Here is a 15,961-nt window from a genome sequence, read left to right on the forward strand (position 1 = left end):
AAGAAGCTGAAGTTTGTGTTGTGATCACAGAAAATTTTAAAAGAGGGATGAATAATAAGGATTACATATTTATAGTAAAATTCAAAGCATGCAAGAAGTGTGCAAGCATTTTATGCTCAAGTGTCAAAGCTGAGCTTCTGAGCAAAAGAAACTAATGTCCAAACATGCCTACCTGAATGGAGAGCAGCATATCATGTTCAAAAACTCAGCTGAGAAGAGGACAAGAAAGATTGTGTAGCTAGAATCAAACACAGTGCTTAGAGGTAGAAATTCATCACAGGTATCCCAAGCCATTCAGTCCCCCAAAGTAAACTATCTCTTTAAGACAGATAAAAAGCAGCAGAACATATTAGCATTTCCTAGTAACTGACTGATTCTTGCAGTAGGTCAGAGTCTTGCTGGCTTCATCCACAATCACATCAAATTAAAAGAGACAAAAATAGGTAGAAAAAGGTATTTTTAGAAAGATTCACAAAGAACAGGGTGATCATTGCAAGAGTTATTCCAAAGTCACCACACACATTAGCAGTGTTCACAAGCCTTTGTCCAGATGACCTCTATAAATTCCACCTCAGACAATAACTCACATCAAGACTAATGTGTATTGGCAAGGCAGAAAAGCAAGAATTTGCTGAATCTGTTTGCATGCAACCTTCAGCTCAGTCTTTTGACTTCTTTACTGTGATGTTATCTTGTCACTGAACTGCAAGGCTGAGAAGACTTCCTCCTATGTTTATTTCAAAACTTTGTTAGTCTTAAGGAGTGGTGGTGGAAGGGGAAGATGGTTTGTTCCTCTGTTCTTTAGTTTGCAGTATTTCAGAGAACTCTGTAGCTTTATTTCAAGCATGAGCTTCAGCCTTATTTTAACAAGGTCAGTTTTGCCTCAGAAGTATATATGATTACAATTAAGTCCACCATGAAGGGATATTCCAGACTAATATAAAATTATACAAGGGTCAGCAATAAAGTAATAACATTTATATGAGCATCATGGCAAAACAAAAATACAGAATAATTTACTTTTAGTTTTCGGAAGTTACACTCAACATTTAGAGTGATGGTTTGCTAAACAAAAAATTATTTTAAAATTAGTGAGGATGCTAACAGTTATCTAGAAGCAAACTGACTACAATTAAGCTGGAAAACATGGTAAAATATAGTAGAAAACTTCATTGTTTATTCAGTCAGAGAGCTTCTAAGGTTACCTGCCTGACATCTAACTTAACCTTTAACCAGTGATTGTAGGGCCTAAGAATGCCTGCTTGTATTTGATAGGTTTATGTGGCTCCAGAGTGGTCTCATGAAGATTTCTGACCCATCTTTCCTTTGGGTACTTCAAATGTCAAATGAGCATACATTATAAATGTGAGACAATGACCAAAAATACAGATAGAACTAGACAGCACAATTACCCCTTTCCACTTCCAATTCTTTTTTCTTTTTGATAAAGAGATTAGAATTTGGCAAAGATCAGCCCTAGCTTGCTTCCCCCCCACTGCCATGCTACTTAACAAATTCAAAGGAAATGCAAAAACACAGTCACTTTAAAGTTGTCTGTCAAAATATTGCAGTTGAACTTCCCTTCAATCTACTAAGACAGTTCCCAGGGAGCATGCTAATATACATGATGGTGGAAATATCCAGGAACAAAAAAAAGACAAACATTTCATCACAGTACTAATTTTCTTTTTGTTGTGCCAGGATAAATCTCAAGTAAAAGCAATTAAGCCTTCCTTTTGTGATAATAGTAGCTAAAAGCTAGAGGTTATCAACACTTTTTCAAGAGCAAGTATAACATCTTCCTATAATATCTGTTAGTCTAAGTTTCTTGATATACAGAGAGATCTAAAAGTAATTTTTTTGTTAAAACTCATAGTAATCTGACACTGAGATTTATGCATCATCAATTTAACTATTATCTGAAAATTTTAATTCCATAAAGCATTGTAGACCTTTTAATGACTGTTTTATTAATAGCACTTCCCAATACCAGTGACCATCTGTGACTGCTTCACCATCTGTGATCCCTATTTCAGTTCAGGAGGGGGAAATAACAGTGGTATTACACTGATTATACAATATAAAACATTAGCCAACTAGACCTACTGTAGATGATTAATTTGTCTTTGCTTATAAGTGCACACTGAGCAAGATAAAATTAGCTCCTTTGATTTGTTGGCACAACATGGGTTTGTGAAATGGCCACAGGAAACTGAAAAGATTAAATTGCTTTTATTGAAATCTGAAATTGCAAAAGTTGATGGAATTTAGAAGAAGAGAATAAAAGAGCTTAAATGGCACTTGAAAGGTGGTGAATGTTTCCTTAAAGATCCATGGGCAATGGTATGTTGATTATTATATTTTTTTTAAAGCTAGGTAACAGAGGACCAGCAAAAGGGAACTGTCAATATTTCTTAAAAACTTGTACAGTTTGTAGATATAATAATAATATAAATATTATTTATATTAAAATAAACTGAGAAAATGATGATTTATAAACTCCTACTTAAAATTAGTATTATTTATATCTTATCTGAATGAAGTAGCATGTATTTCAAAAGAAATGCCATTTTTAATTAAAAGCAGAAATGCTTTCCATGTCTTCAGAGGCAGGAGAGTTAATTTGATCAATATTGGTTTTATTCTTCTCTTATTAAACTGGGCTAAATTTTTTTCCATATGTTGGTAATAACGTCTGCATTCTGTAAGGGCTAAGCTGATTTTTCTTTTGTTTTAGTGTACATGCGTAGATCAATCTCTTTTCCTTTGCTAAGGCAAGATTTGTAAGAGGCTTTTAGGGAGAGAGGATACAATTTCAAAATCATTCAGGTCCCACTTCTTAATCTGTAAACATTGCGTGGGAGCCTAAATTTTAAAACTAAAAAAGAAAATTCAAAACCATTAGTGATTTAGAATGCAAATTTAATTGCATCTAACCAGTTGCATTGTCTACTTCCTTAGATGATGAGGAGACATTGGCACCTCAAAAAAAATTAGTTATCAGCCTAAGATAGATAGTTCTACATCAGGATGAATCACTCTTCTACCATAAACTGTGGGGAAGTCTGGACATCTGGATGGAATTAAATTGTTATAATTTTATACTGCTTAATTTTATTTTTTTTAAGTTTTAAATTGTGGCTTCCTAACTGGAACAAATTTCATTTATGAAATTCTTCAGTGAACTGAAGAAAGTTTATACCAGTTTTGTAAGGGAGAAGAAAATCCTCTGGAAAAAAAAAATACATATATAGCATCACATACGAGGCAAAAAATTACAACACCATGTAAGAACTCCCTGTCTTGGCACTAGAAAGTTCTACTTTGTTGTCTGGATTTCAGTACAAGTTATAGCTTATGGTATGCATTCAGTGTCTGGCTCAGAGTCATCTATTTGACTGCACAGATTATATACAAATTTAATTATGAATGCTTATATAAGTACATTTATAATTATACATAGCTTTTATTAAATTAAATGTTATATTAATGGGAGGTGTATATGTATATATATTCCCCTCCCACACACATACGCATTATGTTTTTGCATAACCATGAAGAAATTAAAAAAAAAAGAAAAAACTTTAAAATTACCTTTGATTAAACTTTAAGAATATAAGGTAGATTTTTTAATCTTAGGCTAAACAAATTCCTAGTGATTGTCACTCTTATTTTTGCATGAGATTGCTCATCTTCAGTAGACTGATAGCCATTTCCCTTTCTACTTTCTGCTGCTTAATCACAGATACAGAATTTCCTCTGTCTTAAAGAAAGTATGTGGCTAAGTTAAAAAGCCATACCCTGAAAAAAATTTAAATAACTGTGATTAATTTTCCTTCAGGATAATGATTCAGTCTTGTTTCTTCTATTGCAGTCAAAAGGCTCTTCAGGCATGACTCCATCCAGCACTCAAAAGAAGGTGAAGAGGACTCTGCCCAATCCACCTCCAGAGGAAGCAACAGCAGGAACTCAGTCCCCATATACTTCTGTGGGATCAGTTTCACGGAGAAGGATTTGTAGGACCACCACTATGGCCAGAGCCAAAATTCTTCAGGATATAGACAGGGAATTGGATCTGGTCGAACGTGAATCAGCCAAGCTTAGGAAGAAGCAAGCAGAGCTAGATGAGGAGGAAAAAGAAATAGATGCCAAGTTGAGATACTTGGAAATGGGCATTAATAGGAGGAAAGAAGCCCTACTAAAAGAAAGAGAAAAGAGAGAACGTGCCTATCTCCAAGGAGTAGCAGAAGAACGTGATTATATGTCAGACAGTGAAGTTAATAATACCAGGTCAACCAGAATAGAAACCCAGCATGGCTTGGAAAGACCACGTACTGCACCCCAGACAGAATTTAACCAGTTTATGCCACCACAAACCCAGCCAGAAACACAGTTTGCCCCTGCTACAAGCCCATATGCTCAATATCAGTATTCATCTCCTGCCCTGCCAACTCAAGCACCAACTCAGTTCACACAGCAGTCACATTACCAACAACAGCAGCCTTTGTATCACCAGCAGGTTTCACCCTATCAGACCCAGACAGCATTCCAAACAGGAGCTACTATGTCCTTTACCCCACAGGCTCAACCTCCACCATCTCAACAGCCATCATATCAACTCCCATCACAGATGATGGTGATACAGCCAAAGCCAAGACAAACCACATTATATATGGAGCCTAAGATAACAACAAACTATGATGTAATTCGCAATCAGCCTCTCATGATAGCACCAGTTTCAACTGACAATAGTTATGCAGTTTCCCAGCTGGGCAGTAAATACTCTACCTTGGACTTAAGAATAGGACTAGACGAGAGAAACAGCATAGCAAGCAGCCCTATATCAAGCATATCTGCAGATTCATTCTATGCAGATATAGACCACCACCATACACCCCGAAATTATGTGCTGATTGATGATATAGGAGAACTTACTAAAGGAACAGGAGCTCTTGGTTCCAGTTTTAGCCTCCATGAGAAAGATCTGACCAAAACAGATCGACTTCTTCGTACAACCGAGGCCAGGAGAGCACAAGAAGTGTCAGACTTCCTGGCACCACTGCAGACTTCCTCTAGGTTACATTCCTATGTTAAAGCTGATGAAGACCCAATGGAGGACCCTTATGAGCTCAAACTTCTGAAACACCAGATAAAGCAAGAATTCCGTAGAGGTGCAGAAAGTCTCGATCATCTGGCTGGTCTATCACAGTATTACCATGGAGAGGGCAGCTACAGGCATTTTCCAAAATCTGAGAAATACAGCATAGGTAGGCTTACTCTTGAGAAACAGGCTGCTAAGCAGCTCCCAGCAGCCCTCCTTTACCAGAAGCAGTCAAAACACAAGAAAGGCTTGATAGACCCCAAACTTACAAAGTTTTCACCTATCCAAGAAAGCAGAGACCTTGAGCCTGACTATTCAAGCTATATGACTTCTAGTACTTCAACACTTGGGGGAATTACTACTAGGGCAAGGCTACTTCAGGATGATATCACTTATGGCCTTAGAAAAAACATCAGTGACCAACAGAAGTACATGGGGCCACCACTGACGTCATCCATTGGAGCAGGCCTTGGGACTTCACTAGGTCCAACAATGAGATCTGCACTACAAGATGAAGCAGACAAGTCTTACAGCAGTGGTAGTAGGTCTAGGCCCTCATCTAGGCCCTCCTCAGTGTATGGGCTCGATCTGTCACTGAAAAGGGATTCTTCCAGTTCTTCTTTAAGACTGAAAGCCCAAGAAGCTGAACCTTTAGATGTTTCCTTTAGCCATGCAGCACCTTCAGGAAGAACTAAACCCACCAGTCTACCTATTAGCCAAAGCAGGGGAAGGATCCCAATAGTAGCACAGAACTCAGAGGAGGAGAGCCCACTAAGTCCTGTTGGACAGCCAATGGGAATGGCAAGAGCGGCAGCCGGACCCTTGCCACCAATATCTGCAGATACCAGGGACCAGTTTGGATCGAGCCATTCATTACCTGAGGTCCAGCAGCATATGAGGGAGGAGTCACGGACTCGAGGCTATGATCGAGATATAGCCTTCATCATGGATGACTTCCAGCATGCCATGTCAGACAGTGAAGGTAAATTAGGCCTCAGACTGGTATCTTACTATCACAACACAAATCCTCATTTCTATGCATGTGTCTGATTTTTGTTACACTTCAAAGACTTGTTCTTTTTCTGTTCCTTGGTGCATCTTCTGTGTATCTACATTTTTGGGGGTTGATTTGTTTTGTCGTATTTGATATTTTTTATTTTACCCTAACATTTTCTGAATGGTGTTAAGCTAATATTGCATGCTAATGTATTGTTGTTGATTTGTTTTCCTTTTGGTTTGCTTGTGCATTTTCCTTTTCACTTGTTTATGTCTACTTTTCAATGATACTGTGTAGAACATTTCACGTACAGTACAGATTCTGCCATCAGTCTTTATGTGCAGTTCTCTCCAGTGATTGTGAATCATTGAACTTATTTGCAATAGTTTTTATTGGGATTTGGAAATAATCTCCCAAATCTCTAAAAAACTCCAGTAATTTTATGTGCATGAAATTTCATGATAGAACTCAAAAAATTATAATTCCATCTCCCGATGCACCAATTAAGATCTCTGTTTATATAGAAATAGTCTGTTCATTAAGTACATATTATATGTTAGAACCATATAGAGCTTAACGTGATAGCAAAATAACATTCTACATATGGTTTGTTGAAAGCATCCTGTCATGTGGACTTCTCTGCATTCAGAATTGTGATTATGTAAGATAATTTGTCTTTGAATGGTGCAAGACAATCTCATACTTCAATAAAGGACATAAAGTATTTTACTTCTGTTGATGGGTTATGCAGTGTAGCTGGTTTTATATGCCCCCAACACACATCTGCCAAATAAGCACAAGAGTTTATCTCACTTAAGTTCATGAAAGGAACCTTTCTGATGTATTATAAATAGTGCAATTAAAAATGCTGCTTCTGAATAAGTACAGCAAAATGTTAAAGCTGATGTTGAGTTAATAATTGCAAATTATGTATCAGTTTTGTTTGAGTCAGTTCAGAATTAATATATTCTAAATTGTTTAAAAATCATAAAGACAGTTTGAAGGCAAATGAAATGAATATGTTCAAAATTGTATGCGCTCCATTAACTTTTTCTTCTGTGTATTTACTGCACAATAAAAGAGACTTTGCATGCGCTCTATTGTCTGTAAATGGCAATGATTGTCTCAAAAGACATATTTGCATGACTATGAAGTAGTATGGTTTATTTTTCACATTTCTACTAACCTCCATTCATTATTGCATTATTGATTTTTTACACATGCTGAATCCTTCATAAGCATTAGAAAAAATGATCTATTTGCCTTCCTCATACTTCATACTAAGGGCTTTGTTCTGTAAGTTTCTCTTCATATTTCTTAGATAATTATAACCCCCTCATGAACTCTGTGTTTCAAGAGTGACTCAGGGTCATCAGGTTTTTTGTTATTTATCAGGAGTTTAACTGTTTTTATTGTGCTTCAATTCTTAGCACACAGAGTCCTATAATTAAATCTGAAAGCATAGAGGAACTCACCAAGTTGAAACTCATATTATTCTTCCTAAATAAGCAGATGCTATCTTGTCTCCTCTCAGTTTGTGACTTTTATGGGTCATTCTAGAGTCACGTTGTGAACGATACAGGACTTTTCCTCCTGAAAACTGAGGAGAACAAACCTAGACCAAGAAGATCCATTTTGGTGCTATTCTACTGCATATGAACAGGTCATAGGAAATTACATATCTGCCCTACAGTTCCTTATAGTTGTCATATATATTTGTACAAGATATACATGAATACTTCAAGTTGAACATGTTTCAGTTTTAAATCAGTCTCTGATTAGTTAGACCCTTGCCTTGGAATTCTAATTCAATTCACATATTCTGTATTAGATTGATATGTCACTCAGGGCTTCCCCTTTCAGCAGTCTTTTTATAATTTCTATCAAATTTTGTCTTCACAAATGGCCTATTTCGTGGGAAAACACTTAATGACATTATTTTCAAATATGCAATCTGATAGCGAGTAACCTGTATTGAAAAGCATTAATATAATTTGGATGTAAGATAAAAAGTGTTCAAAAGAAGCAATTTCATTTCTACAGAATGTCATGGCCTTCTTTTTTAGGGACTGCACTCTTCTCTGTACTGATCTGATGCCCTGACAGTGGATAGCTGTTCTGGCTTGTGTCATCCCACCTTTTAGCACAATTTGCTTTGCAGCTTCTCTTTATTTTAAGCAACTGCTGCGTGGTCTTGATGAGATTTCAGTTAAAGAAATTAGTCTTAAGCACTGTCTTAGGAAAAATCTTCTTGTCCTACAGCTTGATTTATCATCTTAAAAGACTTTTAAAAATTAATTTAAGTTAAAATATTATATTTGAATTATTTTCTTTTGGTTCAAATTCAGAGACGTGCATGACTTTCTGTTCATTTTTTATAAGTGACATCCCATAACAAATACTAGAAGAGAATGTAAACAGGACTTTGCGTACAAACCTTCTGTTTTTCACTAAGTACATACTGTAACAAATCTTAAAACCATGCTTCAGGACACAAGCAGTGCTTACACTGGCATACCAAACTTCAAACAGGTCAAAAAAGTAGCCTTAGTGTTGAAAGAGCACAATGTCCAGAGCTGCCCATTGAAAATAAACAGCATTTTGAGATCTGGAAACACCTGGAATTTTCTCAGGGTTCCCAGTACTATGAAAACTCTTATCCAGCAAATAGATCTCTGTCAACCCCACAGCTGCCACTTTCCACACATTGTTAAGTATGCTGAAGATACTAATTTTCAAGAACGCTGAAGCTAGTACTCAATTTTATGAATATAAATAGCCCTTGCTGTTCAGAAAGTACAAAATGTACCTTTTCTCACCTCAAGCATTTTTTTCTTTTATATGCTAATTTGGAAATTCTTCAGCAGAGTTTAGAAGTTCAAAATTGAGATATCAAGACATCAAGATATCAACACAGTTGATTCTTTGTAATTTTTCATCTGTGGGATTTAGAGTGATCACTGTTATTTCTCTGATTGAGTTTCTTGGATCCCATGGCCTGGAGTTCAGTCTCACCTGGTTGATCTGTTTGGGTGGAACCATCTGGCTGCATTCTGTTGGCCTTAGAATAAAAGGGTAACTTCTCTAAGACTGTCAGTGGTTCCTCAGGCCAAAACCAGTGGGGTGTGTGTGTGCATGTGAGTGTGGGGTGTGTGTGTGTCTGTATACACATATATTTACAACTTCTTAAATTTCAATAAAATACACACATTCATCACAGTTTCATTATAAAAGAAAAAAAAAAAAGTAGGCTAGTCTGAACTGCAGTATGGAATTCTACATTTTCAAAAATAGTAATCCAGGAAATGTTACCTCAACTGAGGCAGGAGGAAAAAAAAAATCATTTTTTCATCTGCTCAGATGATGACACAGAATGTGATAGACAGCATTAGCATCTGGGGTCAGGAATATGTATTAAATTCATCATGCAAGCTTCAGAAAGAAGTTCTGTCAGAATGAGTTATGGATGAGCCTGCTTTGTGCAGGTACTGATCAACTGGCATAAATGTGTAAAGTATGAAATTTTTGCATGCTAGATCATAGTGGTTTATTGAAAGCAGTTAATGACTAATCAGTAGTGAGATAAGCATCAACCTCTTATAATGTTTCTCGTAATTCATATATTCTTATCTAAATAATATTAAATAAACTTTCATGTTAGATTAAGTTTGTGCACAGTCATGAAGGAAGAGACTGTATAATATCAATCATAATCTGAACCAAGATTAAAAAAAAATTTGTAGGCTTATATTATATAGAATGTTGGTTTTACAACATACAATGTATTCTTTTCAAAAATATAATGCATATATATTATTCCTCTTTCTGGAAAACTTTAAGAAAATAGTAATGAAAAAACACAACTTTCTTCTTTCCCATTAACATTTTTTTGAAATTCTTTCTTAAACCAAATAGATAATGTTTATTTTCACAACTCAATAGAAAAGATTATTAACACTACCATTTTTCCTTTTAAATTCTTTTCTATGTCATGTTCATTCACTCTTTGTTATTATAGCAAAAACTGGACTTATTTAAGTTTTACAATTCTATGTGGTTTTGCTGAAACAAATATTGTCTTCCTTTGATTTCCAAATTTATTTTGCTTAATAAAGCATAAAATTCAAACTTGCCTTACATTCTACATTGAATTACCTGAACATTGCATTGGTTTACACTGATTGGCAACATAGAAGAAAATAGGACATGATTCTGATCCCAATGGAGTGACACTTATGTCCCAATAGTCAGTAAGCATAAATAAATGCATTTGGAAAACTGATTTCAGTGAAATGATGTTATTTGATTCCCAAAAGATGCCTAATACAATATTTACTGTTGCAAACAGAATATTAGTCTTGTATAATTTTTGTAGAAAAAACATTAAAAATCCATATATAAAGGTTCCTACTGCAAAATCGGGGGATGGAATTAAAAATGAGAACACCTGTGATATTTCTGCTTAGAATTTCAGTTGCATAGGCTTGTTTCCAATCTTCTTTGATTTGGTTTGATATTGATTTCATAAAGAGGTTGTAATTTTCTTATATGTAGTTCCACATTATTTCCAAAATATTTTGAGCAGTACTCAGTTCAGAAATTTGGGTATTAGTGGAGTCTGCATTTTGAGGGTTGATTATTTTGAGTTTTGATTTGGATTTTCTGAGTTTGGGGTTTTTTCTTAGTCTTCTGCAAAATACTTAATATGGCTAAATTTTTCTCAACAAACATTTTAGAGATATGTGAACTCTGCAGTGTATTTTTTGGCTGCCAGGAGGGGGAAGTGGTTATAGCACTTGGTAGATATCTTCTGTAGTTAATATCCATGGTTCTGACATAAACAGAATCTTCTACCTTTGCTGTCTCACAGCTAAATAATGCTCAAGTTCAATGTCTCAAGTCTCACCTCTAACTTTGCTTTAGCTGCATGGCCAATTAGTAACCACTCTGCATGTTTGCTATGCACAATGCACATTCTTGCCCTTTGCCCAGCACTGGACCAGAGCATTTGACCTGTCCTTGGTTTTCAAAGCCTATCATCTCCGTCGGGAAGAAACAGATTGGTTTGACAAGCCCAGAGAACCTCGTTTGGAGAATGGACACATCCTTGACAGAAGGCTGCCAGAGAAGTTGTCACACTCTCGACCACTAAGTCAACACCAAGATCAAGTAAGCTGTCAAATAAATGTGCATCTACTTTTATAAATTATTGATAATTTAATCATACTGTCCAATAGTTCCCTTAGTAACTACAGGATTACTCAAAATCCACCTGCATTCAGCTGAAGTGCTGTTAAACCTGTATTCATCATCAACATTTGATGATGAAATTAGGTTAACTTTCCTCTACAATTCAGTATTAATTTTTCAGGTTGTCTTTTGACTTCTGAAATATAACTGAAAATATCGGGAAAAATTTTTAAAAATAAAATAGTTTCATTTTCCCTTACCAGGATTATCTCATCCAAATTCAAGTGCCTTCTTTTAGTCATTGAAGGAAAATAATTCCTTTATCCTGTTGCTTTTTTTTCCTTTTTCAGTTGATAAGTATAATCCAATCAGCCATGATTAATTATTGAATAAATGAGCAAGATTCTATCAATCTAATACTTGGAATATTTCATTTATTAGAGAGAAAAAAAATACCATAGTCTTCTTTCTCAAGCTTGCCAACTTTAAACCTAGTTTACCTTATGGTACCATTCTATTTCCACTTTTTATTAACAAAGTTTATGTATTTCAAATCTTTAAAGTCTTCTGTTGCTTGTTTCAGTTGTCATTTTTTTAGAATGAATAGAATATATCAGGATATAACCTAAATTTTTTTTTATTGATTTAGGTTATATCCTGATATATTCTTATGTTTTGATATAGATTACATTCTTACATGAGATCCAATCAATACAGTGAATGCATTCCTCAAAACAAGAGGAAATAGCCTCCAATTGCACCAGGGGAGGTTTAGATTAGATATTAGGAAAAATATCTTCATGGAAAGGGTGGTCAAGTATTGAAACAGGCTGCCCAGGGAAATGTTGGAGTCATCACGCCGGAAGTGTTCAAGAAATGTGGATGTGGCACTTGAGGACATGGTTTGTGGTGAACATGGTGGTGGTAACCCAGTTGACAGTTGAACTATATCATCTTAGCTGTCTTTTCCAACGTTAACAATCCTGTGATTCTGAGAAAAGGTATTGCATGGCCCCTTTGTGACACTTAATAGCTTATATTGCTCACATTAACTCCTCAGATAACATACAACACAAGAATATCTCAGTATTACTCAGCCTTTAAAAGTTTTATGCTGGTGATCATTTTCAGTGACATTTGACAATCAAATGTAGGTTTTATGAAGGGATGGTGTAGATTTTATGAAGTGTTAAAATGTCTTACAATACAAGCTTTCATTTATTTTTCCCTCCTTTTCTATCCCTAGCATATATTGAGATTTACACACCCTAGGTTTTACTGAGCCTACTCATTTCTTGTTGAGAAAAAGGGCTTTACATTATATAATTGTTATAGAAATCTACTCAAATAAATCTGTGATTCTATGAATCAACTTAATTGCAAGATAAAATATGTTTTTGAGTCTTAACATCTCTTAATATCATGGCAATAGTTAAAAAAACTATCTCTCTGAGCACTTTAATCCTCATGAGAAGCACTTATTATTCTAAGTATACATAATTGTATTTTACCACTACATCTTTCTGAGGTAAAATTGAAAATCAGGTTTGTCCAAAAGAATTACAGCTAACCCTGAGCTCTGTGATCAGGAGATGGTTAGTAAGACACACTTAACTTCTAGAGCTTTTGTCCTGGGAAACAGTTCCAAGGCAAGGTCTTAGTCGCAGAGATCTGATCTTTGTTTTTTTCCTTGCATAAATAGCAATACACTAGGACTAGCTGAAATGTTTTGTTCAAAAATTTTCAGCAGGAAGGTTAAAGAGCCTAAGAATTCCTGTTTTCCTGGATATTTCCAGGAAGAAAATAGGTATTTTTTTCTCCCTCAAGCTATCCCCATGCTTACATGGAAATAAAGATACACCATCAAAATCTTGCCAGAGGCATTTTTCAAGGTTTTATGAAATATGGGATGTGAATTGGAAAGTGAACATGTTCTAAATAATTCTATCTGATTCCATGTAAAGCCTCAGCAGAAGAGAAGTGAAGTGTGAGGAAAAGTTCCTTTTTCTTCTCTTTCCATCCAGGTTAGCTACTGTCAGTCACGCATCAGTACAAAATAGTATCAATGACTCTGCAGAAGGAAGAAATGCCAGGTTTCACCAACTCCACATCATCTACCTAACCAAAATGTTACTCAGAGCTTGTGTACATTAAGAGTCTTCTGTGAATATTTGTTTAAGATAACTTAAAAACAAATATATTTTCAGACAAATCCAGAAATTAAATTGTTTTGTGACAAGATAAAAAGGACCAGAGATATTTTTAAAGTTTCATTGCTCTGTGCTGAGTTGTGAAATACTTACTAATAGGAGAAAGTAAATCAGTGTTAACATCTCTGTTTTTTAGCATTAGTATTACATTTTCAAGCAATGAAGGCAAATAAACCATATCAGAGCAATGAGAGTGGTGAGGCAAATTAATCACTCCTTAAGGGCTTTTTCAGCCCTGTGTGTAACAAAAAGGTTACTGAGCTCATTGTACAGCACTGTCTGTCTCCTGTATCCACACCTCAGTACTACACAGGAGCCTGTAGTGCCCAAGTATGATGTACTCTAGAGACAAAAATGGCAAGTCATTCTCATCCAGAACCATCTGAACATATCCACCTTTACCCAGAACTTCCTTTGCTGCAAATGATTTCCTGAAATCGCTTAGGAGGGAAGTTTCCTGGTTGGCACAGGAATTAAGCCATTACAACTCCCTTAATATCCCTTACTGAGCACAAACCAGCCACAGAAAGAATAATTTGCATCAATAGCACTAATCTGCTTGTAATAAGTGTTTCCAAATACCCTTGTTGGCTATAAATTTGCTATTTTTATGATCTTATGTGTTAAAAAATGTAAATATTTTAATGACCCCTACAATATGCATATTCCAGAAAATTTGATTCACACATGTGAAATATCAATTTTCTTACTAGATAAAATCAGAACTGCTTGATTACATCCCACAGAGCCTGTACAACTGAAGGTAATAAATAAAGCACAACCCTGAGCTTTTGAAGCAAGAATGCAGTGGAGTGACAGCCCTGAACCTCCAGGTTTCCATGGATTTCTTATGAAAAAACTTAGTAGATTAAGCTCACATACTGTATTATAAATATTAAAATATATTTGTTTCTATAGCAACTTCTGTGGTGCTATTTAGTATTCTGAAATCATGTTGAATTGCAGTTCAGTTGAATATCTCAATAGCCATTTCCCAATGTATTGATTCTGGATGGCTTCCCTGAGGAGGGTAAAACCTTATCAATACATAATCCATTGTAGAATTCCCACTGATTGCTGTTGACCTCAACAGTCTGCTGTCACTTCCAGTTCACCAGTAACTTCTTTAAAACACCTGACATCAAGAATTTTTTCCTATTATTTTCTGTGAAAAACATTTGCATATCCTGAACTAAACTGGCTGTTGCAAGCAATTTGGGAAAGAAAGATAGGAGAAGGTGCCAGGGCAGCAAAAGTTCATGACAAGGGCATGGACAACGACAGTATATTCAGAGGCTATAAGTAGTTTTTCAGTGAGGGGTTTTAAATACCTCCAGTCATCACAGGTGGGTCTTTTTTAGCCCTAAATTAATAATAAAACCATAAACTCATCATAATAGCAGTATATTGCCATCAATTCACTTAGGCAACAGTTTTGTAATCACAAAAAGAAGGCAAGGGTCCCAGACACTAAACCTTTTGAATGCCATACCATATTTCTAAACACCCTAAAAAATTATATGCTTTTCTCTTCATTCATGGGTTATTACCATTTTCTTGAAATTTAAGTCAAGCCTTTTAGAGGCAGTTGGAAAATTAGAAATTACGAAAAAATTAGTCAAAAGGGGAATAGTGGGGCTACAATGAGAAAATGCCATTTGTGACAGAGATACAGAAGGCTACCTGCAAACTTTTGTTCCACATTTTTGAAGTCCATGTGCTTAATTTTGATTGTGTTCCAACTAGTGAGAAGAATTTATTTTAAATTGTAGTAAACTGTTTTGTGTTAGAGACTTGGTTTGGACGGGGGGCAGGGGCCATTTTCTGGTTGAGATTCTCTAGAAATATGATGAGAAATTGGAAGTTTCCAACTTCAGTATAATTGTTCAAATATTTAATCTAAAGAGTGGATTGTTAGCCACCCCCTTACTGTAATTCACAAAGGAATTTATCTGGCAGTGCCTCATTTCTTAGTCACTCATAAATGTTTTTATCTCGGCATGCCAGAATGACTTCTGGAGCAAAGGTCAGTGTCGAATTTAGCTAATTGCAGAAGAAAATGCAACGAACTTTGTAATATATTAATGAGCAGGAACATTGTATTTGTAAAGTTTTTATTCAGTGTGTCTTATGGAAATTGTCTCCATCACTGGGGATCTATCAGCAGAAAGAACTTTCCACCTTGAGGATTTCAAGACAACTCAACATTTGTGCTCTGCACAGAGGGAATGTAGAGGTTCAAAGAGGCAGAATTACCACAGCTGGAGAGATTTTTGGTACCAGCTTGCCCAGGCCTTGTGTGCTCATGCAAGTACCTGTGGTATTCAGAAATTAGGATGGATACTGCCTAACCCACCACACTGAGCATCCACCACCTTGTTCCTGGACACCTACCTCAGGTAAAGTTTGCCTTGAAAATGGTATTTCCCAGAGGACAACAACCAACTCTAGCTGTTGAGAATC

The 15,961-nt window shown here is 35.7% G+C and overlaps 1 protein-coding gene across 10 annotated transcripts in view; it reads left to right on the forward strand.

The window, feature by feature from the left end:
* PCLO (piccolo presynaptic cytomatrix protein) overlaps positions 1-15,961 on the forward strand; it is a 322,004-nt gene that overhangs the window by 179,564 nt on the left and 126,479 nt on the right. For all 10 annotated transcript variants that reach the window (XM_064421874.1, XM_064421873.1, XM_064421865.1 and 7 more), the window contains exons 7-8: positions 3,875-6,083; positions 11,131-11,267. In XM_064421874.1, the coding sequence (XP_064277944.1) occupies positions 3,875-6,083; positions 11,131-11,267 (2,346 nt within the window). The remainder of the gene's footprint in view (positions 1-3,874; positions 6,084-11,130; positions 11,268-15,961) is intronic.

The sequence above is a fragment of the Passer domesticus genome, chromosome 5, assembly GCF_036417665.1.
Source record: "Passer domesticus isolate bPasDom1 chromosome 5, bPasDom1.hap1, whole genome shotgun sequence".
NCBI classification, from domain to species: Eukaryota; Metazoa; Chordata; class Aves; order Passeriformes; family Passeridae; genus Passer; species Passer domesticus.